This window comes from Dicentrarchus labrax, unplaced genomic scaffold, assembly GCF_905237075.1.
Source record: "Dicentrarchus labrax unplaced genomic scaffold, dlabrax2021, whole genome shotgun sequence".
NCBI classification, from domain to species: domain Eukaryota; kingdom Metazoa; phylum Chordata; class Actinopteri; family Moronidae; genus Dicentrarchus; species Dicentrarchus labrax.
The window spans coordinates 32036382-32060763 of NW_026136721.1; the positions used below are offsets into that span (position 1 = coordinate 32036382).

At 40.2% G+C, this 24382-nt stretch overlaps 1 protein-coding gene across 5 annotated transcripts; it reads right to left on the reverse strand.

The window, feature by feature from the left end:
• Positions 1-2883: 2883 nt before the first annotated feature.
• On the reverse strand, positions 2884-22464 carry LOC127355312 (lysophosphatidic acid receptor 2). Of its 5 annotated transcripts, XM_051386062.1 has the most exons (6): positions 22040-22464; positions 19446-19567; positions 14449-14930; positions 12615-13109; positions 8934-9193; positions 2884-5448 (listed from the first exon to the last, which is right to left on the reverse strand). In XM_051386062.1, exons 3-6 carry the CDS (start codon positions 14702-14704, stop codon positions 5344-5346), a joined length of 1116 nt encoding a protein of 371 aa, XP_051242022.1. In that variant the 5' UTR covers positions 14705-14930; positions 19446-19567; positions 22040-22464; the 3' UTR covers positions 2884-5343. The 5 variants fall into 5 exon arrangements, with proteins under 5 accessions (XP_051242022.1, XP_051242021.1, XP_051242024.1 ...); XM_051386061.1 differs by lacking the exon at positions 19446-19567; XM_051386064.1 differs by lacking the exons at positions 19446-19567; positions 22040-22464 and adding an exon at positions 18306-18448.
• Between the last annotated feature and the right edge of the window lie 1918 nt (positions 22465-24382).

Genomic DNA, 24382 nt, shown 5'->3' on the forward strand with positions numbered 1-24382 from the left:
TAGGGCTGCACAGACAGGACTTTTTGTGGCATTTTGACATGTCACAGCAGGAAAAGCCCAGGTGTGAATAATAAAAATTAATGATGGCTGAATTCCATTTAGCTGTTTCAGTTTCAGGGTCCTGGAGCTGTTCATGCTTCCTCACCGTCACAATCGGCAAATGTTAGCAACACCTGTGCTTTTCCTACTATGACAAGTATATATATGTATGTATATATTTGGCCACACCTGTTAATTCTTGAATTTAGGTGTTTCAATCAGACCCCTTGCCACAGGTGTATAAAGTCAAGCACCTAGCCATGCAGTCTCACACCTTTGTGATGCAAAATGGGTTGTTCTGAAGAGCAGCATGCAAGCCTTACATCAGCAAGTCAAATACCAAGCGTCGGATGGAGTGGTGTAAAGAGCATCGACACTGGACTGTGGAGCAGTGGAAACGTGTCCTGTGGAGTGACGGATCACGCTTCACTGTTTGGCAGTCAGATGGTCGATTCTGGGTTTGGCTGATGCCGGGAGAACGTTACCTGCCTTACTGCATTGTGCCAACTGTGAGGTTTGGTGGAGGAGGGATAATGGTATGGGGCTGTTTTTTTTTCAGGGTTTGGGCTAGGTCCCTTATCTCCAGTGAAGCTATGTCAATGCATCAGCATAACAAGACATTTTGGACAATGCTATGCTTCCAACTTTGTGGCAACAGTTTGCGGAAGGCCCTTTTCTGTTCCAACATGACTGTGCCGCAGCACACAAAGCAAGGTCTATAAAGACATGGTTTGATGAGTTCGGTGTGGAAGAGCTTGACTGGCCGGCACAGAGCCCTGACCTCCACCCCACTGAGCAACTTTGGGATGAACTTGAACAGAGATTGCGAGCCAGGCCTTCAAGTCCAACATTGTGCCTGACCTAATAAATGCACAAATTCCCACAGAAACACTCCAAAATCTTGTGGAAAGTCTTCCAAGAAGAGTGGAAGCTGTTTTGTCCATATAAATATATGCATGTATGACATGTACTGTAAGAGTCAGTGGACATTTTAAGAGCCAAACATATTTTGGTGTGTCTGAAACAGCAGAAATAGAAGCAGCCTCAGTCACAGAATGTCACAGAACCAGTTTGTTCTTTCCCTGTTTGAAGGCCAACTGCATATTTAAAGAATCACGGAAATGAGGACAAACTGTTTCACAGCTGATCTTTCTATCAGAGTTAGTGTAGGTGCAGACAGTGGTGCTAGCTTACATCTCACATAATGATAAAGATAAGAACAGGCTTCTTATTTTTAGAGTCAGTTTTCAGCTCAGGACGGTGGACACACACGAGCAACACTGACTGACAGTGGAGAAAAAACTTGGTGTGTATTCACATGTTGTTTTGTTTGGAGGTTGTTCGGGTTCCTGTTTGTAAGTTAACCATTTCCTGAGGTTTAATATTGATTTAAATAAGAACGTTGATTTGTTTTCTTTCACTACTTGCAGTATTTTTTCACGTGTTTTATTTGCTTTTAAATATCTGATTTGTCAAGTGTCTTATTTGTTTTTTTAAGAATATTGTATTGGATCAAAAGTATGTTTTATCCAAATTCTAATGCCTACTGGTTTAAATTACTATGCAGTTTTATGGTAAAATATTTTAATCAGTACTGATTAAATAACTTAAAGCCAGTGGTTGAATGTAACTAAGTACATTTACTCAAGTACTGTACTTAAATACAAATCTGAGATAGTTGTGCTTTACTTTAGTTTTCCAATTTTAATGCAACTTTCTACTCCAATATATCTCAGAGGCAAATATTGTACTTTTTACTCCACTTAAGATAAAAAAACAAACATTTTTAAAGCCTCTTGAATTAGCTGGAAAATGCCTGTCACAGGACAGCAATACTACAAAAATATGATGATCTTAACATGAAGCATTGCTGTAGATTCAATTACTCAACAGTGTATAAAGTAGTTGAGTGAGCTCAAACATCTACAGCAGTAAAATGCAACATATACAGATATACAGCAGTAATATTAATCCAAAAACATCCTATATAATAGTAAAACAGACGGGGACCAGTTTACTGCACAGTGAGTACTTGTTTTTAGTAAATTAGAGTAAATTTGGCTAATAATACAGTACAATTACATTCAGGTTTTGAGTGCAGGACTTTTACTTTGCTTTTTCAAATCCTTAATCCTTAATTCACAACATTAAATTACTAACTGCAAAAGTTTAAAAGGGGGCTTCAAACCACATAAATGATTGAATAGATCCTCTTTCCTCGCTGTTGTGAAAAACCAAACTGGCCTCCAGAACAATCTTTGTATTCATGTTGATCAGTGTTCTTCCTCCTGCAGGTCAACTGGCTATGGGTGGCTCCTCCTCTAAAACAACCTTTTTCTGGCAGAAGAAGAAGAAGAAGAAGCCAATGGAAAAAGCCTGGAGTAAGCTGAGGGGGGCGCTACCTAGTAAGAAACGCAGGAAGAAGAGCGTCCTGTCCCTGGATAAACTGAAGTTGGACAATCTGAAGAGGGAGAAGCCTTCCCAGAAGAGATTCTCACTGCCAACAGACAAGAAAGAGCCGATATCGCTGAAAAGACTCTCTCTTGGTAATATAAGGAAGGGGTCCATACAGACTGCTTCTCCAGGAAGGAAGGAGAAGGAGGGAGGAGGGCTGGGGAAAGTAGAGCAGATGAAAAGGAAACTCTCAAGACCCTGAGAGAGAATACAGAGAGGAATCAATTTAGGACTGAAAAATTGAGGAAAAAGTGTCTAAAAAAGAGATTCAATGAGAATTCATCCATCCAGGATCAAAACAAATGGACAATTTAGTGACAAAGAAACTTGAATGTGACAGAAAGACAAAAGAAAAGATGTCAGCAAGCAGGCTCGAGAGAGTCAGAGAGATACGTGTATTAAAAGTTTTTAATGACGTCACTGTCAGTTACTGAGGGCAGATTATCATGGTTGAAAATTACACACAGGAAACCAAAACCTTACAGTGAAAATGGCTCTTTCCTAGAAACATATCAGCCTTACTCATCAGCTGCAATATACTTACCCTAAACCTTCACAATCACTCATCTCACACAGCCCTGTTCACTCAGCAATGCTTAACAAAAAGGTTAAACATTAACATTTCTGGATATTATCCTAATAAACAAAAGCTTGATTTCCCTTTATGGTGGTTTTTTTTTTTTTTTTGTTGGAGCTGCCTCTGATGGCAAATCTGTGCACTAAATACTGTACATAATATCTACAATTTCAATGTGATCATAAATAAAATTTTATATCACAAACAATTTACAAATGAATATTGTGCATCACTCCAGCACAAAGACAGTTTACACGATGCACAGTGTTAGCAGCATACAGTGACAACAAAAAACAACCCAAAAAAATATAAAAAATAAAAGTTTGAGGCAGAAACAGCTTTTAGCACAAATCGGTCAGTTCCCTTTGATATTTACAAGAAAAAGTAAAATATAGAAATAAAATGTGCATCGTAACATGCACACCAGGAGATTGGTGTCTCTTCCACTCTATGAAGCATGAGGCAAAAATGATCTTACATATACTTTAAATATTGGGGTTAAATCTATAAATATCCTACATCTAGAATTTTGTAACAATCTAATCAGAATCTCAAACCCCAGAAGATGATTCTGATTTGTTGCCAAACAAATGGAGAGAGGTGCAGGAATGCTTTAAAGCAGGGTTATAAATTCTAACGAAGGCTTTATTAATGTTAATAAATCATCTTCATCATCAATAAGCCATTAATAAGAATAACTAATGAGTTGCCAGGTTGGGAAGAATCCATTTGGTTGGTGTTTCTTGTCTTTATTTGCTGTCTCTTTGGTTAGATCCTTAAATAGTTAATTAAAAAGCGAGCCAATAAAGGGTCATTAAGTTTATATCTTAATAGTAAACCGTCATGTTTTGTTACACACGCAGTAAATTCTTGATAAAGCGTTCTTTTGGTGCAATAATCCTCCAGGTCTTCAGAAACCAATAACACTCATGCCAGTTCTAATACTAAAATTATGATAAATAAGTTGTACAAAGTGGGTATAAGGGGGTACAAGTACTCAATGTAACTCAAAATCAAAGACATACTTATGAATACATTTCGGTTTGGATGCTCTGCAGCTCTGCAAGTGGCAAAATATGAGGGGTATTCCTACATGAATTTAAGAGCTTGTAAAAACACAGAGCAAGTTACATATTTTTCACAACCTGGAAACGCTCAGTTACAATTTATAACCCTTTATGAAGCCCAGTATGGAGTGATACTGGAGTCCTCCATGAGCTTCAGTGGACTTTGACTGCAACTCCTGTGAGTGAACCCTGGGAACACCAGATATCTAGTGAGTCCATATAAACTCAGTTGCCAGTTTATTAGGTACATCTGACTAAAACTAATGCGGTCTAACACAACAGCCCTGCAATAAATCCTTCTTCAAAGAAGGTTATAATGTTCAGTTTTTGTTTAAACTATTTTAGAGACGTGTTGATTTAACTGTAGGACCATTCTGGAAGACGTAGTCGTCGGTGTTGTACTGCTTTATACAGACGCAATTAAAAGCTAAATGTAAGCCAAATAACAGAAGCACCTCTCTGTATAATGCAATACAGTTCAACAAGACCACAAACTACATCCTCCAAAATGATCATAAAGTTGAATCAACATCTCTAAAACAAACAAAAACTGAACATAACGACCTTCATGAAGGGAGGATTTATTGCAGACTGTTGTATCAGGCTGCACATACACATTAATCCATCATGAGGATATTACTACAGCCATTTGTGGCAGAAATTCTGACTTCTGTAACTCAAGAGAGCACATATTTCTGCTTTGCGACGGTCCACACACTTTCAGTCATTTCTTCCATGCGCCGCCAGCTTGTTCCAGTTGTTCAGTGGCTGTCAGTGCTGCTTCTACCACCACTACCATCTGTTTAGGGAAAAACTGGCGGTTCATTTATGTCCTAACAGGAAATGAGCTCTCCAGTGTCCTGTCCCCCCCCCCCATGTTGTTTAAATGGGCCAGTAATGGAGGGTTTGCGTCCTCATGTTTAAGGTCGACAATAGAGCACAAATGAGCCACTCCATTTTAATTACAAGACACGTCCGCCATCATGTTGGCCAACTGATATTTTAATTAATCAATTCTTCTTTGCCCGATGACCAACTCAGCTTTAACAGACAGAAACAGAGCAGGCGCTGTCTGCAGTTTTTAAGCCCAACGCTACAGTCTGCTGGCTGGAGAAGGACGGATCTTACTGTTTGTATACACAGAACTGTAGATTTCAGAGTCAAGTGCGTGTCTGCATGTTTTGAGTGTGTTGAATGTTGTTTGAGTTAATTCCACTTTTCTGAAGAGTCAGGGATGTCTTCTGTGCCCCCACGGATGAGAGACGCCCCGTTGCTCCTCTCCATCAGCTCGGCAGTACGAGACTTATAGTTCTAAAGATAGAGGTGGAGAGACAGATAAGAATATGAGGTGAGAGTTGAAATGAGGTAAAGAATCGGGGGGGGGGGAGATTAGGTGCAGCAGAAAGTAACAGGAAGTGAAAAAGAAAGAAGAGAAAACGGGTTAGTCATGTCCAAACTAGCAAAAAGAGCTAACCAAGCAGAGAGAAAAAGAGACACGAAAAAAACCTGTTTATCCCTGAGAGAGTGTTTCCACATAGGCTGACAGGATTCCAAACGTAAAGTTCATTCATTGGTTATCACAAAGAAGCAATCATGCCGAAAAGCAGACAAAGCAGCCACGACAGACATGACCAAACAAATCACAGATGTAGGCAGATTTATGCATTTATTCATATTAGTTGTAACAACGTTTGTACAAAAATAGACCCTAAATATGGAAATGTTTCTGAACTGTGAAAACAATACAAACAATTAGCCTATAATAATATGAAAACGAGTATCAACAAGTTGATTCATCTGAAATCTGAAGACAAAGAATATAGTTTGAATATACTGTTATGCCTTTAATAGCTTCTTGTAATGGTATTCCCTTTATGAGTACTTATAGTCAATGATTATTATTATATCATTATTCACAAATGTCCAGCTTCCTCTTAATTGTGTGAGTCACTGCATATTTTACTATCACGGAGAGAGCAAATGCAAATTTGTCCCAACCATCCCTCTCCTGCCTCCTTTCTAAGTCCAATGTCATATATGTAAAACAACCTATCTGTGAATCAGTGTACACGCACACGACACACACATCCCTGCACTTCCTGCTAGCAGCAATAACAGGCTGCGTGTGTGTGTGTATGTGTGCGTGCGAGAGGGAATGACAGAGTGCACATCTCCAAACAGACGCACATGCCAGAGTAACAAGTCAGAGGAAATGTGGCGAGGAACATTAACCACTCCAACCACAAGTACACATCTGGACTGGTTTAACAGTGTACAGCACAAGCACATGATCTAACACACACACACACACATTAGCAGACAGCACGGAGAACATAGAAATGTTCTGCTCATTAACGATTGCATAACACAACAGGGTAATTCCAACAAAGAATTCTGTTTACAGTAAGAGGCAGTGCGGCCATTAAGGCCTCGTTTTATGAGATCTAAAGGGGGTATGATTAAGGTCACTGATGTTTTGCTCAAGTTTGCCTCATGGAAACTTTGACATCCTGGTTGGATTAATGTACATATGTACCGAATTACAACTGTGTCATAATTCTGAAAGCATGATGGGACATATTTTGTGCCCATGCAGAGATGATCTGCACGCAGATCAATTATTGAAGTGACTGATACAAATACTACAGATCTGATGGAAGACAAAACAGCCTGCTCGGAGACCAATTCTCTGACTGGCTGAAATTGTTGCACAACATAACACTGTCATGTTTAGCGAGTTTGCAGGCAAACATTAGGACATACAGAGCAAGGACACAATCGAGGGCAAATGAGCAGCATTGTGTGAAAGGTTACTGAGCACCTACATGGACGACGGGCAACATGCAAAACATTTATTGAGCATAAATTGCTCAAACTAAATGATCCTTTTGCAAATGTCCCATCCTGTTCCCAGAAGTGAGACACAAATATGATGCAATACATTTGAACATGCTCAACCAGTGACATAAAGAACTTTGGAGTGCCAGTAAGTTAAGTCCAGAAAACACAAAAAGAGTTTGGAGTTATCAGAATACGTATGTTCATTCTTTCAGTTTCTATGTTCAGCAGAGAGGAGTAAAAGGCACAGATGTTCTACTGTGTGTAATAGTCATTCAGCTTTAACATGAACAATATGTCTTGCAGCAAGTGGGACGAAAAATGGTGTTTCATTGGTAACAACAGAACCACAATAGATAAAGGTCACCGACCAGCCACAAGTCTCTTTCTTGCTGCTTTCTCAACCACTTCCCTCCTCTCTGCTGGCAGGCAAACTCCACGGACGGCATCATGTAATGTGTTATTAACCGACCCCTGTACACATTAAAGGCACCATAAAGGCTGAAGTAGCAGCAAACTCTTCCTATACACACGAGTCAAAAGGGCGCCATCGCTTTTATTCAAAGCTACATACATTCATCTTCGCTGAACACAGAAACTGAAAGAAAGTTCTGGCTGAGTGTGCAGATTTTTTGTTCTTCCTTAGTCAATGTGCATACAAATTATGCTGTTTCATATGGAAGTTGCAACATACAAGAGGGCGGCACTACGCCGTCGTCACTATTGTTGAAATGACGCTGCAATTGTTAGATTTATTTTGATTGGTTTAAAGAGTGACACAGGAACTGAAAAAAAAATGCACAGATAAAAACTGCTAAACCTCTGAGATAGTATCACAAGATGATCTGTCACTTGAAACCACAGTAAAACACCAATGCACTTCAAGGTTGTTATTTTCCTGTGAAAGCTGAGGGTTCACTGTGTTGAATGTGTTTTACTTTTCCCCACTAATTCATGTACAGTATGTCTCCAATTCATGTACAGTAGATCACATTTTGCAATAGAAATTCTATTGAGCATTTTTTAGGCAGAGCTCAACATGTTCATAAGCTAAGGCTGAAGCTCTGCAACATTAGCACTTACATATTCTCTTCCATCAGTCAACACAGTGATACTGCAGGACAATTGAGTTAATAGTTAGAGGTTTTATATTCAGTTTTAGTCTTGGAAATCATTTACACACACAGAGCGCCCAAAAAGCAGAAGCACATTTGTTTATATTTGGTCAAAGCAGCGACAGACAGAAGGGTTGACTGTAATGACAGTTTTGCTACATATGACTACAGTACACACACACAAGTCACTTTCAAACAATAAATCACCACATTTGCATCTAATGATGAATCTATTTTGACAAAGCTGCCATCAGTGGATGTCTTTGCAATAGAATATGGTAATAACTAACAAGTGCAATCCTTTTTGATATGCAAGGCTCATCATTTTTGTTTGTTTTTAACAATTTTCAGATTAAAAAAAAAAAAAGTACTGAGGGTGTTTAAACCTTTTCTAAACTGGATTTGTGTTCCCACACATTTACTGTTTCGGACCACTGTAACGTACAATAAATGAGCTTCTGAGTATGCACGCTCTTTACACATGCAATAACTGATTTTAGTGAAGTTTAAAAAGAAAAAGACGCAGAGTGGTTTGTTGAAATGTTCCTTTACATTTACATCTGGCTGCTGGATGTTTTTACACTAATTTTAAATCGTCAACCACGATTGGAGAGAAAAGTAAAAACAAAAAGAAAAAGCGGCACTCAAATGTAACCTTCAGTTGTCAAGTCGGCCTAGTTATCTGTTTGTCATTACATATCTGCGAGACTGCTTGAGTAATGGCTGCCATGGTCGTACTCTATGTGGTGTGTCTCAGTGTGGTTTCAAGGCTTTATCTCCTTAGAGCGAGTGGTTGTTTGGTTTGTGATTGCTGTCGTCGGCTCCGTTGCTCTCGGACAGTACCTCATGCTCCATGGTGTTAAAGCGGACTTCAGAGCCGCCCCTTTTGCTGCTGCCCCGCCGGCACAGGCAGCACAGGATCTCCTTGAAGGTCCTCCTCATGTCCTTGTCCCTGAAGGAGTAGATGATGGGATTGACGAAGGAGTTGCACTCTGCCAGCACCAGGAAGTACTTCTCGAAGACCAGCACCTTACAGGGTTCACAGCCCAGACCGTCGAGCAGCAGCACCACCAGGCCGGGCGTCCAGCAGATCACAAAACAACCTGGGGGAGGATTGAGGGGGCAGCGGTGGGGAGGGAGGGAGGGAGAGGAAGAGATCAAGGGTACATAAGGTCATAAAAAGGCTTGTAATAACATTGGAAATCAACAAGGAAAGTCATAGATAAAAAAAGGAGTTGCTAAGAGGAAAGAAAATGAACAGACAGTTTTAAAGAATGTGAAGAAGTAGAGGGTAGCTAAGGGAGAAAGGGAATGTACCGTAAATTCCTCTCTAGACAATGCACACACACACACACAGAGAGATACATAACATGTCAGCATGTGGACTGGGTTTAGTCTGTATGATCAGATTTCATTATCATAATACTCGATTAGGCAGCTCAGGAATTCATTATGTGCACACATTCGAAGCACATTCAGCACTAATATATGCACACGTACAAGCTACAGACGGAAATGAGAAAACGATGTGGACACACAGACACAGACACAGACACACACACACACACACACACTCACACTCACACTCACACTCACACTCACACTCCTCAGCCCCTGACCATAACCTTAACTGTCAGAACTACATGCTTAGCCTCAAATCTAAATAGCAATTTGAAGACATGGGAAACACCCAAAATGTCCCCGCTTTACAAAAATGTCCTCACTCTCAAGGTCAAAAACTCCAGTTGGTCTTCACAAGCTCAGAAGTGCACACCCGACACACTCTCAGTTGTGTCATATGGGCCGGAGAGAAGCTGTTTTCTGTCACAGTAACTAAACTATGCAGCTCCCTGTCAGGACATGCTCAGGGTTTTCCTCGCCCTCTTCACATGCCATAGGTGCTGAATCCTGGCTGCCGAGCGACGGGCAGAAAGATGAGTAACATTTTGAAAACGTTGAGGAATTTAATCGAAAGCTCAAAATGCAAGACCCGGAGAAGGGGAGGCTGGGAAAGAGGTTAGAGGGAGCGAGGGAGCATAGCCAGTTCAGCAAAAAGAAAAAAAACAAGGAGGACTCGGCGGGAAAAGGAGGGAAGGAGTGAATGTGTGCGGGGAGGTGTAAGGTCTGGTTTATCAAGTACAGACAAGCTAAGAGAGGCGCCTGCATGCCAACCTGCATGTGCACTAATGCGTTAAGAAGCTGCCTGTGTTTGTCATTTCCCTGAAGCGTATATACATATACATGCACACACACACACACACACACCCACACATTTATACACATCTGTGTATATCTATAAATGTTATTTATATATGTCTATATATATATATAAAAAACATTCGGCTTCTTACTAGAAGTGATGAGTCACTACTTCACATGAAATGTATTTATATATGTCTATAAATGTTATATATATATATATATATATATAACATTCGGCTTCCTACTAGAAGTGATGAGTCACTACTTCACATGAAATGTAAGGTTATTTCACAGCAGATATATATAATATTTCTGTGTTTTTTCTGTGCCTTTCTTTCTTGAAGTGGCTGGAGCGCCGCTGGAAATCAGTTTGGTTGATAGTGGTCTCAGCGTAAATATCTGATTAAACACACAGTTCTGAAGAAGCAGATTCTAACTTCAAGTTTCATTATTGCTGATCTAATCACAAACATTTACTAAATATACCATCACTTTTTTACAAAAGGAGCAGATCACTGAATTTTATGACCTTAAACAAAAAATTGTTGTGTTTCCTGCTGCAAGAAGACCAAGGACCATCATAGTTTACAGTAAACAAAGTTCTCTTGAGGTGAGGTGCCTTGCATACCGAAATGTCTTACTAACAGGTGAAAAATCTCGACTGAATAGATTTTACTTGATAAGCGGAGGACTAAAACACTGTTTTGGACAAGTGAGGACAAGTGTGTGGGATGCTTTGGTTTACTCATTAATAGAAAGCAATAAGATAAATGGGGAGGAAATGCAGCTAAATATGCACCAGATTCACATAAAGTTAGTAAAGACTTTATACTAAACACAAATAAATGAATAAGTTAAAATACATAAAAAAAATAAATGATGTTCACTGACTCAAATATCTTTGTGTACAGGACTGGGCAATATGGTCTGAAATTTAACAGAAAGATCTAAGTAAAATAGGCTGCTTCACATTCTTTAGCACCATCAAAAGTTATATTATACAGTATATCTACCCACCAACGATGACAATCAATTCAAATAACAGTTTCCAAGATCAAGAATGAACTCTAATGCTCAATAATACAAATAAAGATACTTTTCATCCCAATCTTCATGACATTTTTGCTTATGTATTGTATTGCGTTATTACACACTGCTTTTATTATTGCTGTTATTTCCCTGAAAGCTTTTACTTTGTTTTCCTTCAGTGTTATGTATGTATGTATGTATGTATGTATGTATGTATGTGTATGCCAATAAAAGTAATGTTTCTCTGAACAAGCTTTCCTTCCAAGTACAGTTTCACTAAGGCTGCTCAATTAATCGAAATTTTATCATGATTACGATTCTGGGGCCAAACGATCTCAAAACTAATAAAATCGGGGGGAAACGATTTTCTTTTCATTTTCTGTTGTGCAACGTTGAATAGAAAAAAGCTTTGTCTCAATTCAGGGATGCAGCCCCTCAATTAGGACACAGCCACGGTCTGCATATTTCGCGCATGCGTATTTCCGTCACGCCGGCAAACGTTTTACGTATGAAACAGAAGTGACACTTCGCTGCGACACAAACAAATATATTTACCGTTTTAATGTTTCCAGATGTTTGATATCAGGACGTTGAGCTGAGAACTGACAAGTTGAACGTTGTCCAATTAAAACGGACCCACCGCGGTGACGTGTTTGGTGGAGCTGTTAGTTTAATAGTTGATTTGGAAGAAAGCAAATTGTTTTTCTATGGCTTATCTTTTGTGTTATTTAATTTAATTTAACTTTTTATAGAGATTGCAAGAGTGCACTATGACTGTCAATGTAAAAAGGAGACTTACAAATGTTTATGGGGAAAGGAAAGTGTAACTGAGGACTTTCTTGCAAAGTGTTTTTGACAAATGTCCAATAAATGCAGCGTGTTTCTGAAGTTTAAAAAAATAATCGTTTGAATAATCGTGATTTCAATTTGACCCAAATAATCGTGATTATGATTTTTTCCATAATTGAGCAGCCCTAAGTTTCACCAACATTTGTGTCACTTCCTCTTAGTTATGCTGGGAATTTATGGTTAAAGACAGCTTGAAACTGCAAGGTGGAGCAACGGTGACTACATTTCTCTCTTATGAATTAATCCTCATAAAGGACACAAGCACACGCTAAGCTGTTTGTACTTGTATTAGATTATGGTCAGAATATAAAGAAATTACTTTACCAAACATACCGACATGACTTCAGTTAGGTCGGTGAGAAATTCATAATGTAGGTTTCAGTAAGTTTTTGGTTTATTGCGCAGAACTTAACCTGTATAAACAGCATGTGTGTGTTTCCTCACCCAGGATCATGGAGACGGTCTTCATCAGGGCAAACACTGTCTCTCTGTGTCTCATCTGGGAGGTGTGCTGCGACATCTGCTTGCTCTTGTGCCGCACATAGAGAAAGATCCGGGTGTAGACAGCCAGCATGATGGAGAAGGTTAGCAGGTTGAGAAGAGCCCAGAACACCAGGTAGCTGCGGCTGTACATCGGTGCCATGGTGGAGCAGTTGGGCAGGTCGCACAGGCAGTGCCAGCCCATGGTGGGAACCAGGCCCATGATTATAGCCAACAGCCAGATGAACACAATGATAACAAAAACACGCCGGGTGCTCATTTTACTGTGCAGCTGCATGTTGAAGATGGTTTGGTGGCGCTCCACTGCCACAGCCAGGAGGTTGAGGACTGAAGCGGTCAGGCTGGTGTCAATCAGCCCCTGACGCACAAACCACTGGTACTTAGAGAGCTTAATGGTCCAGGGACCAGTATGAAACATCAAGTGGAGGTAGGCGACACCTAGGAAGAAGAGAGTCAGGGTTTAATTACAGAGAAATGTTTTTAAAAAGAGCTATGTTATGTTGTCTTCAAGGAGTTGTTTGTGTTTTAGGATTATTTTCCTTCCTATCAAGACTGGGACAAACTCTTTAATGTCTGTTTAATGTCTTTGCATGCAATATGAGGGTATGATGAACAAAGCTCCCAGATATTTGGCATCAGTTCAACAGAGTTCCCACTCATTTTAAGAAGTCATTTTTCTTGACATTACAGGTCAGCACTTGCTCACAAACAGGCCGAGTATTGACACATTAAACCCCACTGTTATTCCTCCTTTTTTTAAATGGTGCAAGGTTCTTGATCAAGTATCTCAGGTTCATTATAGTTAGGTTCACTTTTGCGGCACACTTTTTCTACGCTTCCAGTAAATAGACAGTTGTAACATTAGTTTGGCCACAGCCCACAACAGTTCAATTTACATAGAATTAATTATATTTCACAGAAAATTCAAATAGACTCGATGTCATAAAGCTGCTGCAAGTTGGTTCCACTTCTGGTAAACCAACGTTGAGCTGTCAAGCCACGCAGATTAACATACCAACAGTTGAGTTTCAGACATATACATATGTAGGCGATCTGAGGTGTAGATTTGAGTAATGGGCTAAAATACAATTAAAGTTTTCCGGGTCAACATAAATTATTTTCCAGATTTCTAGATTTCCTGACATTTTCAACAACTAATAAATTAATCAGCAAAATGACTCACAGATCAATCATCAATAATGAATATAATCATTAGTTACAGCCCTACATATATACTTATGAAAATACTTTAAAATAACTGTTAACACTGAGACCACTAGTCTGAAGTAAGGAAGCTTCAGAATTATAAGTGCATTTCCATAATTAATAAAGAAGAAGGTCATGACCTGTTAAGGGCCTATAATGCAAGTCAAAACACCCAGAGCCATTGTTTTTTATGTAGGAATGCACATTGGCGCCGTCTTCACGTGTCACTGCAGATTTACCAGCATCACTGACCCAGTGGGATACGCCACCACTGTGCTACTTCCCAGCATCTACACTCATCAACTCTCCATAAAAGCAACACTTCTATCACATTTGCTCCCCAGATGCGACGCTACATGACACAGTGCGAGTGTGTTGCACTTTACACAACAAATATCTAAGACAGGATAGGGAGAGACACAAAAACATCCATGTTTGCATTATTGTGGTTAAATGGCAAAAAACAAAAACAAATAAAACAATCTATTTAACAGTATTAACGATAGAAGTGAAGATGGACACATTTGTTATTAGTATAACATGTAGTGCACATGAAGTAAATCAATTGTACCTGAGAAGAGGTCTGCCAAAGCCAGGTTACCCAACAGGTAGTAGATGGGATAGTGAAAGCGTCTGTTTTTTAAAATGGCACCTATGACCAACAGGTTGGAAAAGATGACGATGAAGCAGACCGTCATGCCCAGAGTGACAATCACATAGTCACGCCTGCGCCAGTGATCGCTGATGTTCTTGCCACTCTCCTCGTAGAAAAATTTGACAGTGCGGTTTAAGTAGCATCCCTCTGTGTCGTCAATCGCCGTATCCATGGTGAGATATCTGGTTGATTTGTGGGATCAGACAAGAGTTGAAGAGGACGGAGAGGAGAGCGGAGACGCAGAAAGTAAGCAAAGGAGTTGGTCTAGGGCGTCATTCAGACTCCCTGGTGGGCTGGAGATCCGCATGCCATCATCTGGATAGGTGAGGACTGGAGGGATCCAGTTTGAAGTCTGAGGCCTTCACTGTATGGCGGTTTGGGATCCACTGGTCTTCAATCTGTGGAAAAATGAAATATTAATTTAAAACAACAAACTCTATGCATGACTTCATGAATTCAACAACGTGAACAACAAATCAAATTTACTGAACTACCAACCTAAATGTGTACTAAATGTGGGCTGTGCTGTTTCATATTTTGCTCTGTGGTTCATTTTGTTGTCACAGTCTTCCGGAGTTCACGTGAGAAAAATATGAGGTCTGGGTGGTTGTTGATGAGGCAGGGGTGCAGTGCAAAGCAAGTGTTAACACCAGCATTTACACACAAACCACTTTAATCAATCTTGCTTTCTTTCTCTTTCTTTTTTTCTGTGTCTCTCCAGCAGTTTGTTCCAAATAGTCGGCAAAAAAAACAGAACACGCGAACAAAAGCAGGTGAGAAGAATAATCAAGTAGTTCTGTTTGTCAAGTATATAAATTCAAAATGTAATAAGATTTCTATGTGGTCATTTTATATCAACTATTTGTTCATTGAATTGACAGAACATGAGCTATATAGTGATATATATTGTTATTAGGATATGATATTTTGGTCATATTATACAGCCCTGTGTATGCGTGTTGCAATTTTTTATTCATATATCAATCTTATGTATTTAAATGGATAATAGCAACAACACTCAACAATGGGCCAAAAACGAGCCAATCAGCCCACAGGTTTTAAGCCCAGAGGTCTAGAAGAGAAGTTAATTAACATAGACTACATAAACCATATGGCTTGGCTTTGTGGTTGAAATCATCATTACGATATTATTCAGGATTAGAGCTATCTCCTTTTATTTAAAATTCAAACATGTGAAATCACTTTCACTTACATAGCCCAATCTCACATATTTGCCTCAAAGTGCTTTACAGCATGCGACAGCCGCAGTCTTTAGACCATGCTACTGTTCGCACAACAGAAAATAAATCTGCACTTCTTTTGGTAGTCCTCATTTGTCAGCAAAGAATGGCACAAATTCTCTGGTTCCAGCTCCTCCAATGTAACATCTAGCAGATTTCCATTGTCTTACATTGCAGGACACTGAATATCTTTGGGTTTTAGACTCAGAGAAAACATTTAATTACATCATGTTGGGCTTTAGAAATTGTGACTTCTTTCGCAAACGTATTGGGACTGATCGACATATATGGTAAATGGACCTGTACTTGTATAGCGCTTTCTAGTCTTCCGACCACTCAGAGCGCTTTTACACTACGTGCCACATTCACCCTTTCACACACTATCACACAGTGATGGCAAAGTCCATCGAACAGAAACTAACATTCATACACATTCACACAACATGAACGGCATCGGGAGCAATTTGGGAGCAATTTGGGGTTCAGTATCTTGCTCAAGGATACTTCGACATATGGCATCAGGAGCCGGGGAACGACCCCACAACCTTCCGATTAAGGAACGACCCGCTCTGCCTCTGAACCACAGCTGCCAATATGTTATCCGATATGTGCCAATATGGTATATAACAATATACTCATATTAAACAATGCTTGTAATCATATATTGGTGTCACTGCAAAGTTTATCCACTGCTATCTTTTAACACTGTCGCCAGCCGCACAGAGTAAGTGACAAAAAGCAGCTCTCAGCAATGTCAACTAGAACTGGTTGACATGTTAAATTATTTAACATGTTAAAGAATATTTAACTTAAATATTCTTTAATAAAGTTATTTGTTCAAGAAAGCAGCCTTCTCAGTACCTTTGCACAGTTTTATCAGTAAACAATCAACACAGAAATGGTACATTTTTATTCCAGCAGAAATTGAAATAAAATGTGAAAACATACAATGAAGCAGATTTTAGGTTAAATCATTGAGTCCTTGAATGTGCTATGGTGACTTGTGTTTGTAAAGACTGTTTTTTGTTTTTTTTTAAGGTTCATGGTCAGTAAGAGTAAGTCAGTGCTGAAAAAATGATGCATCATCTGTTCCAAGATTAAACTGTGTGAACTTTTGTAACCCCACAACAGTGTATTATGTATCTCTAGGGGTAAACACACACAAAGAACAATGTGAAACCAGCTAGACTCAAACAAATAATATAGCCTGCCACAGATGACTTTTACTGATTTGATTGTTGTCATAACCCACCATTATATAGTTTTAATCCAAAAAGCAAAAATGGATCTTCCTCACAAAGCTGACAGAAAGTCTCAATTAGCAGCAGCAATCAACATTATTCTATTACAACTGAGCTCAAAGAGCAGCTATCTTTACAGGCTGACAAGTTATGACAGGAACACTGGAGGCTTTATGACTGTGATGCTATAATTAAAACCAACCACAGCTCAGGCTCAGCATTCACTTTAAAGACATGCAGTCAAAGTGCAGCCAACAACAATGCGCTTTAATCCTCTATTTACCGTAAACCTGTATGTAGCGTTTTGAGTCAACAACACTCCCTCACACGTTCTCCATTTTCCTGTGAAACCCAGCGCAGGACGACGACGACACGCACTGTACCGCCGGCTCCAAGTTCAACTCTCTCAACAATGGAAACAGCAGAGCAGCTCCCTACAGCAGAGACACACCTCACAATTACACAATCCAGCTATGTAACTCAATCTCAATCCAAACATGCACAACACGCACACACACACAGAAAGGGAGCCTCAGTGACCTACTATCCTACCAAGGGTGTGTGGACAGAGAGACACAGATGCCAAATGAAAAACAGAAAAATGTGGAGAGAGTGAGAACTTAAGAGGCTTCAGAATGAAACGATGGATGAGACGTAAGGAAAAGGGTTCGATTCAGGCAAGCAACCTAAAACAGTTGAAGGACTTTTAAAAAAGTGTAGCAAGAGCATGTGAAAGGAACTTAAAGTAAAGCAAGAATAACTCTTGAGAGTACAGGAACATAGAAATAGAAAGGGGTTGTGGTGTGTGTGCAAAGGTTTGGGCAAACAATTCTCATAAGTTCTCATTTGCGTGGTGTCCAGAAAGGAAATGAGAGACACTTTGGAACTGAAAGTGTCTCTCTTGTAGCCTTTGTACTTGTTAGAGACATAAACACTACAAGAACTACAGTACACACACACACACACACACACACACACACACAGGTGCTCGGTTTCCGATCTACGTCACGACAAACCATATGAACTTTTTTAGTTAAGCTTTTCAATTGTCTTCGCTACTATCACAATCTTGTGTTTAAATACCAGATAACAACTCAACGATTTACGCTGACTAAAAACTTGAGAGCATGCTCGGCTTGGCACTTTTTCATGCTGCAAATCTTAAAAAATATGTAAGATAATCGCATGGGAAACACACAGGAAGCTTAATCTACCTCATTTTAGAGCTGCAACGATTCATAGATTAGCTTCCAACTTAATTGGCAACTAAAAACGTCATATTTTGCCCTACCGTTATTTTGTTGCGTCACAAGTCACACTCTTCCAGCGTTCATGAGAAAAATATGAGCTCTGCAGGGGTTGATGACGAAGGAATACAATGGAAAGTAAGCGTCTATTCACAAACCATTTTAATCTGCTCACCTTCCTTTCTCTCGCCCCCACACACACACACACACACACACACACACACACACACACACACACACACACACACACACACACACACACTCGCACACAACACACACACCAGCAACTCGCTCCACTTCGCCTCTGTTTCTCTCTCTGTCTGTTTTTTTGTTCTAAATAAAAGGAGAAAATGTATCAAATCTGAATAAGTACCTCTTATTTGTTGAGTATATAATTCAAAGCGTAATAAGATTTACATAAGCCCATTTTATATAAACTATTCATTGAATTTACAGACAATGTGACAATTGTGATATATATATATATATATAATTATCAGGATGTTAAATTTTGGTCATATCGCCCTAAAGGGCCCCAACTGAATTTTTTCCACAGCATTTAATCACACAGGTTGTGATTTCATTAAAGGTTCTTATCTTTAGGCAAAACTTCCAAACTTCTAAAACTTAAAAAAGCAACTCTGGCCTCTTTCGATAAATGACGTGTAGGAACGTGTTTGTCAGTTCATCAATAATCAAAAGCCCCCCACATATTTCCCCCCATTATATCATATGTGTGTGTCCCGCCCGCAGTCTAGTGTTGACTGTACACTAAAACACCGGTTTTGAGCGTTTGGTGTCTTCTTTAACCTTTATTTAGACAAGTAATCTCATCGGGACACTGGTTCTCATTCTCAAGAGAAATCAAAGCAGTCAAGTCAATTTTAATCTGTGTAACTTCTGTACCAAAGGTCACAAAACAACAAAGCTCTTGCTCATAAAAAGTGCAACAAAAACGGTACAACTCCCCTCCTTTAGAACATAAAAAGATCAGGACTGAAGCCATTCTTCGAGTTTGATGTTGCTCAAGAAAAAGTGGACAGAAGCAAAGTTTTCAAAGGCTGAAAATACCTGTAATCTATTTTCAATATTTGATTAAGTTCAATAAGGAACATGTCCTACATGGGTGTGTATAGATCATGACACAGAAACAGGTTACGCAGCTGCAGGTTTGTGACACTCACAGGATGTGTATCCACCAGAACCTTAGCAGTGTACAATCCGGTCCTCGTTGTACCTGTTTCACACCCGTTTCCTACAGCTGGCGGCTGTTTTCGGCAAAGCTCCAAAACCAACTGTACACTACCTGCCGAGCAGCAAACAGCAGACGGGTAATGCACATAGTGGAGCATTAAGCAGCTGGTGAAGAGCTACTATTGTAAAATACATTAAATACTGTAATAATAAGGTTTCCATACATGACTCCATGTATGAACAGTTGAACAGTTTGGGAAATACACTTATTCACTTCCTTGCCAAGAGTTAGCTGACAAGTTTCATACCATCAACATGAAACCACAGACAGCAGCCAGTTGGCTTAGCTCAGCGTAAAAAGACGGGAAACAGGGGTAAAGAGCTAGCCCGTCTCCGGAACCACACCGTTTCAGAGAAAATGTTAAGACACAGTTTCGCTTAACCAAATGAGATTTTACCATAGAACATATCGGCCATACTTACCACAGCCAGGCTAGCTGGTTCCCCCTGTTTCCGGTTCTTGTGCTAAAAGCTACGCTTTCGGGCTGCTGGCTGTAGCCTTAAATTTAGCGTACACACATGAGAGTGGTTTAACAATTAATGTCTAATCATAGCTTATTGTTTCCAGCATAGCACATTTAAACATTGGGTACATCCCTAAACATGCCATCATTGTGTTTGAGCTGCGAGTATTTCCTTCCCTACCAAGTTCACTGTGGCGCTTTCACTCTGTGTGGCTCTAAGAGACAGAGTTTGCATGTGTGTGTTTTCATGCATCATATGTCTTGTGTTTGTGTGTGAATGGACTGGGCTGAATCAGTAAACACCAGTTTGAATGCAAACCGGTCATTACCAGAGCAGCCACACCCGAGTCTCTTCTCCCTCCTCTCCACTAACTCTCTGAAAGTAGAGCCTTAGCACATCAACCTCAGCCAGCACTTCTTTGCAACAGGAAAGATTTATAGCACACGCACACATATATCTGTGGCTAAAACCAATACTGCAGCGGAAGTGGTGGTGGTGGTGATGATGACAGGGGTGGTGACTGTAAGTCCAGGTAAAAACAGAAATTCTCCGGAATACTCTCTCTGGTTGTTTTTGCTTTAATTAACCGCCTCTTCTACAGCGCCTCCATCCCGCTGTGCAGTATGGACCTGCAGCCGGAGGGACTGACCGGGTGCCGTCTGCACAATGATTACCATTAGCCGCTTAATCACACAGACGTATGCACAGACACTTCATCCTGTGGCCGCACAAGAATACCAATGTGGTCGATCGGCGTTATTGTGCCAAACGCTGCTGAGCAAACTACATAAATACACTATATATGCATCTGAACTACTGGAGCCATTTTTAATGAATTGCCTCATATCAAATGCTGAGGCTGCTGTATGCACTTTAGGGTTGTGTATTTAAATCTCAATATCTTACTACGGTAGTCTCTGAGTAAACTGTGTTGCAGTGGTTATATTAGTCAGAATGAGGCATTTATTACTTGTGGTTTACCTGATGTGTTATAAAATGAGAAAGTGAAAAGTTCAACAAATTCAAACAAGTTCATAATGTGTTTCCCCTCACTGACTCACAGGCAGTTTTTCGTAAGATCTCTTCATGTTATTACCCTTACAACTGTGTTCAACATGAGAGACTGCAGTGACTCAACTGTCCCACATCCTCCACATGCAAATGATCCGATAATAAGTTCACCTGTTGAGTCATTTATCGAGAAACAACTCTCAAACATGAACATTGACTGCTTTACTTCCTTTTATATAATTCTAAGTTGAATATATTTGGCTTTTGAACCATTGGTGTTGCTGACAAATAAATCAGAATTGAATCCCCCCCAAAATACACTCAGCCTCATTGACAATGAAAATAACTATTAGTTGCAGCCCTTAATAGAGGTTTCCCCTTGTGGAGGCAGAAGAGAGTTTATTGCAGTCTAACACAAAACCACCTAAATTTACAGCCTCAAAAAAACTGCCATAAAGTTGAGTCAACACTGTGTGAGTGTCAACAGAGACTGCACAGCGCTCACACTGACAGGATTTACTGCAGGGCTGTTGTGCTGGACTGCATCAGACTGTACAGGTAACTAACTAACTGGTAATACCTGCACTGTAAAATGTCAATCATAAAAAGCTTATCACGTCCTATGTCTATCTGGCTGGAAACCAGGACGCACAGGTGAAGCATTTTGGTTTGCCACCTTGGATATCTGTGCTGTGGTTACACCCAGACACGGCTCAAAGGGGAGGCTGGATGTGAACAGGACCGCTTGGTTGGAGGGATTTTCTGAGAAAGGCCACGGTGAAACTGACAGCGTTGTTGAGGATGTTCAGGCTGTAATGAACTCCAGACTCCGTCCAAACACCGCTCTGACACAGCGCAGATGCCTCGGCGCGCCGATGGGAGCCCCGACCTCTCCCCCGGCGGAGGAACAATAGAAGAGCACACACACACACACACACACAAACACAACTCTGCCTTTCTTCTCCAACGCGTTCACTCTCACAGCAGAGGCTTTTCATACAGAAAGACAACTAATACATACAAGGGGGAAGAAATCATGCGAACTCACCTTTCCTTGCGTCTGTGTATAGGAACTCGTTCATCAAGTAAATCCAGATCCTGAGTCCCCGTCGAGTTGAGAAACAATGCGCAGCCGTACCTGAGGTCACCCTCTGAGCACAAGGTGAACAATTTACAATGAAAAAAGCGAATTATTGTTTTTCTCCGTTTCTATCGAGGCTCCATTCCAGGGGTTTTTTGGGGTTTTTTCGGGGGTTTTTTGCTTCCTTTTTTCGTCCCAGAAGCTCAGACTTGGCGAACAGAATCCGTCACCTGTGTTGGAACTTTTTCCTTTGCTTCCGGTAGTTTAGGCGGGTGTTACCTGTGCGCAGTGATCCGCGCTGTGCGTCCCTGGAGGAGCAGAATGGGTGCGGCACGATACTACGCTCCTGCTGCTGCTTCTCTCTCTCTCTCTCTCTCTCTCTCTCTCTCTCTCTCTCCGACAAAGGAGCTGGTTAGGGCTCTTTGGTATTCTGCTCCTGCCAACCTGGGACTCTTGGTATCCGCCCCAGCTGCCCCCTGTTGGCTGACAGGGAGGCACAGCAGCCAATAATGGTGGAGCTGAAGAGTGATGGGCAGTGCGAGCTGGGGTCGGTTTATATGATTGTGAGAGCGGTGGGAGGTGAATAATTGATGCCCAAGGTTAGCCGGAGGTCTTGTTTCTCTATATAACCTGGCAGAACTGGAACTTTGTCTCAGAACAAATCTGTTTTCAGTAAACATATTTATACAAGAGCTATGAAGAAGATGCATTATTGTGCATGGGTAGAAAGTAACTAATACCATTAATCAAGTACTGTAATTAAGGGACTTGTACTTGAGTGCTTCCATTTTCTGTTACTTTATAAGTCACCCCCTACATTTAATTTAGATTACACAATATAATCAGCATTCTAAAGATAATAAAACTATCGATCCCCGGGGGGGACTTCACAAGCGACCCACCTTCACCAGCTTCAAGTGCTAAACACATGAATGCATCAGTAATAATAATTCAGTGATATCACACATTATTCTGCAAAGGAGTACTTTTACCTCAGGTCCTTTAAGTATATTTTGATGCGAATCAGAATCAGATTTATTGCCAAATAGGTTTTTACACATACAAGGAATTTGTCTTGGTGCAATGGTGCTTAAAATATACAATCACACAAAAATATATAAATCACACAAAAATATACAAATAACACAAAAATCACACAAGAATAAAGTACTTTTTAAAAATATAAATAAATAAAGATAAGAATAATATAACCAAGTAATACAAAGAAGCAAAGGAAATAAAGACAATAAATAACTAAACAAATTACAATGGACTAAAAACAGATAAACTCCTCTGTCAACTGATTAGTAGGATGTTACTGACTCCTTCTTTGTCATCTCTTGGTAATTGAAAGAACTGAAAGAAACAATGCCACAGCAGGAAAACCCTGCCAAACGTAAACAGTAGGAAGTTTAAGGGAAGGAAGGAGAGAATGAGAGAAACAAAGAATTAATGAATGACAAAAACAAAAGGCCACAAGACAAACAAAGAGAGGTGATTTTATGAGCTTGTGAAAGGTACATGTGTGATCCCTGGTTTGACTCCGGTTGTGGACATTTGTTTCTCTGTCTACCTCATGTTTCCTGTCACCTTTCAGCTGTCCACTGTAAAGGGGAAATGCCTAAAATATTTTAATCTGCTGCTGCTGCTTTAACAGTAATAGGTAAATAGAGAGTCTCAGAGTTGTAGACTCAAAACAACCATACAGTAAGTTCTTTACACCACTGTCCATTACTGGGGGTTTTTGAAATCTCAGAGCAGCTGCAGCTTTCCTTTTGTCATGAAGCTTAACTAATCCATTTCATGGTTTGCTGCATTGTATGGATAAAGAAGTTGTGTGCATGTTGATACATTAATAGGGTCAGGATTACAACCACATAAGAGACATCGTTGCCTTACTCTTCAGGTAATAATAATTCAACTGCGTGATTTAAGGTGATTTAACCTTTTCACTCCCAGACCTTTTTTCATTCATCAGACCTACTGACATTGTCTTCATCACAATCAGATCTGCCTCTAATAGCCTACAGTACAATCATGACAATGACAGCCACAGAAACAACACCACCAACCTCCAGCAACAATAGGCTTGCTCATCTTTTATTCAGAAGATGAGGGCACGCGGGCCGCTGGCAGCCCAGTTCACAACCCCAGTGAGTGGGCATAATCCAGAGAGGCTGTTTTTACATCAGACAAATTGAAGCTGTATCAGGCCATCTTGCCTTTCTTCCACAGTTTGGTACAGGACTACATGGGACAAACTCGTAGCTTATGATGGGCTGTTTACACGTGATATTGCTGCAATAAGGT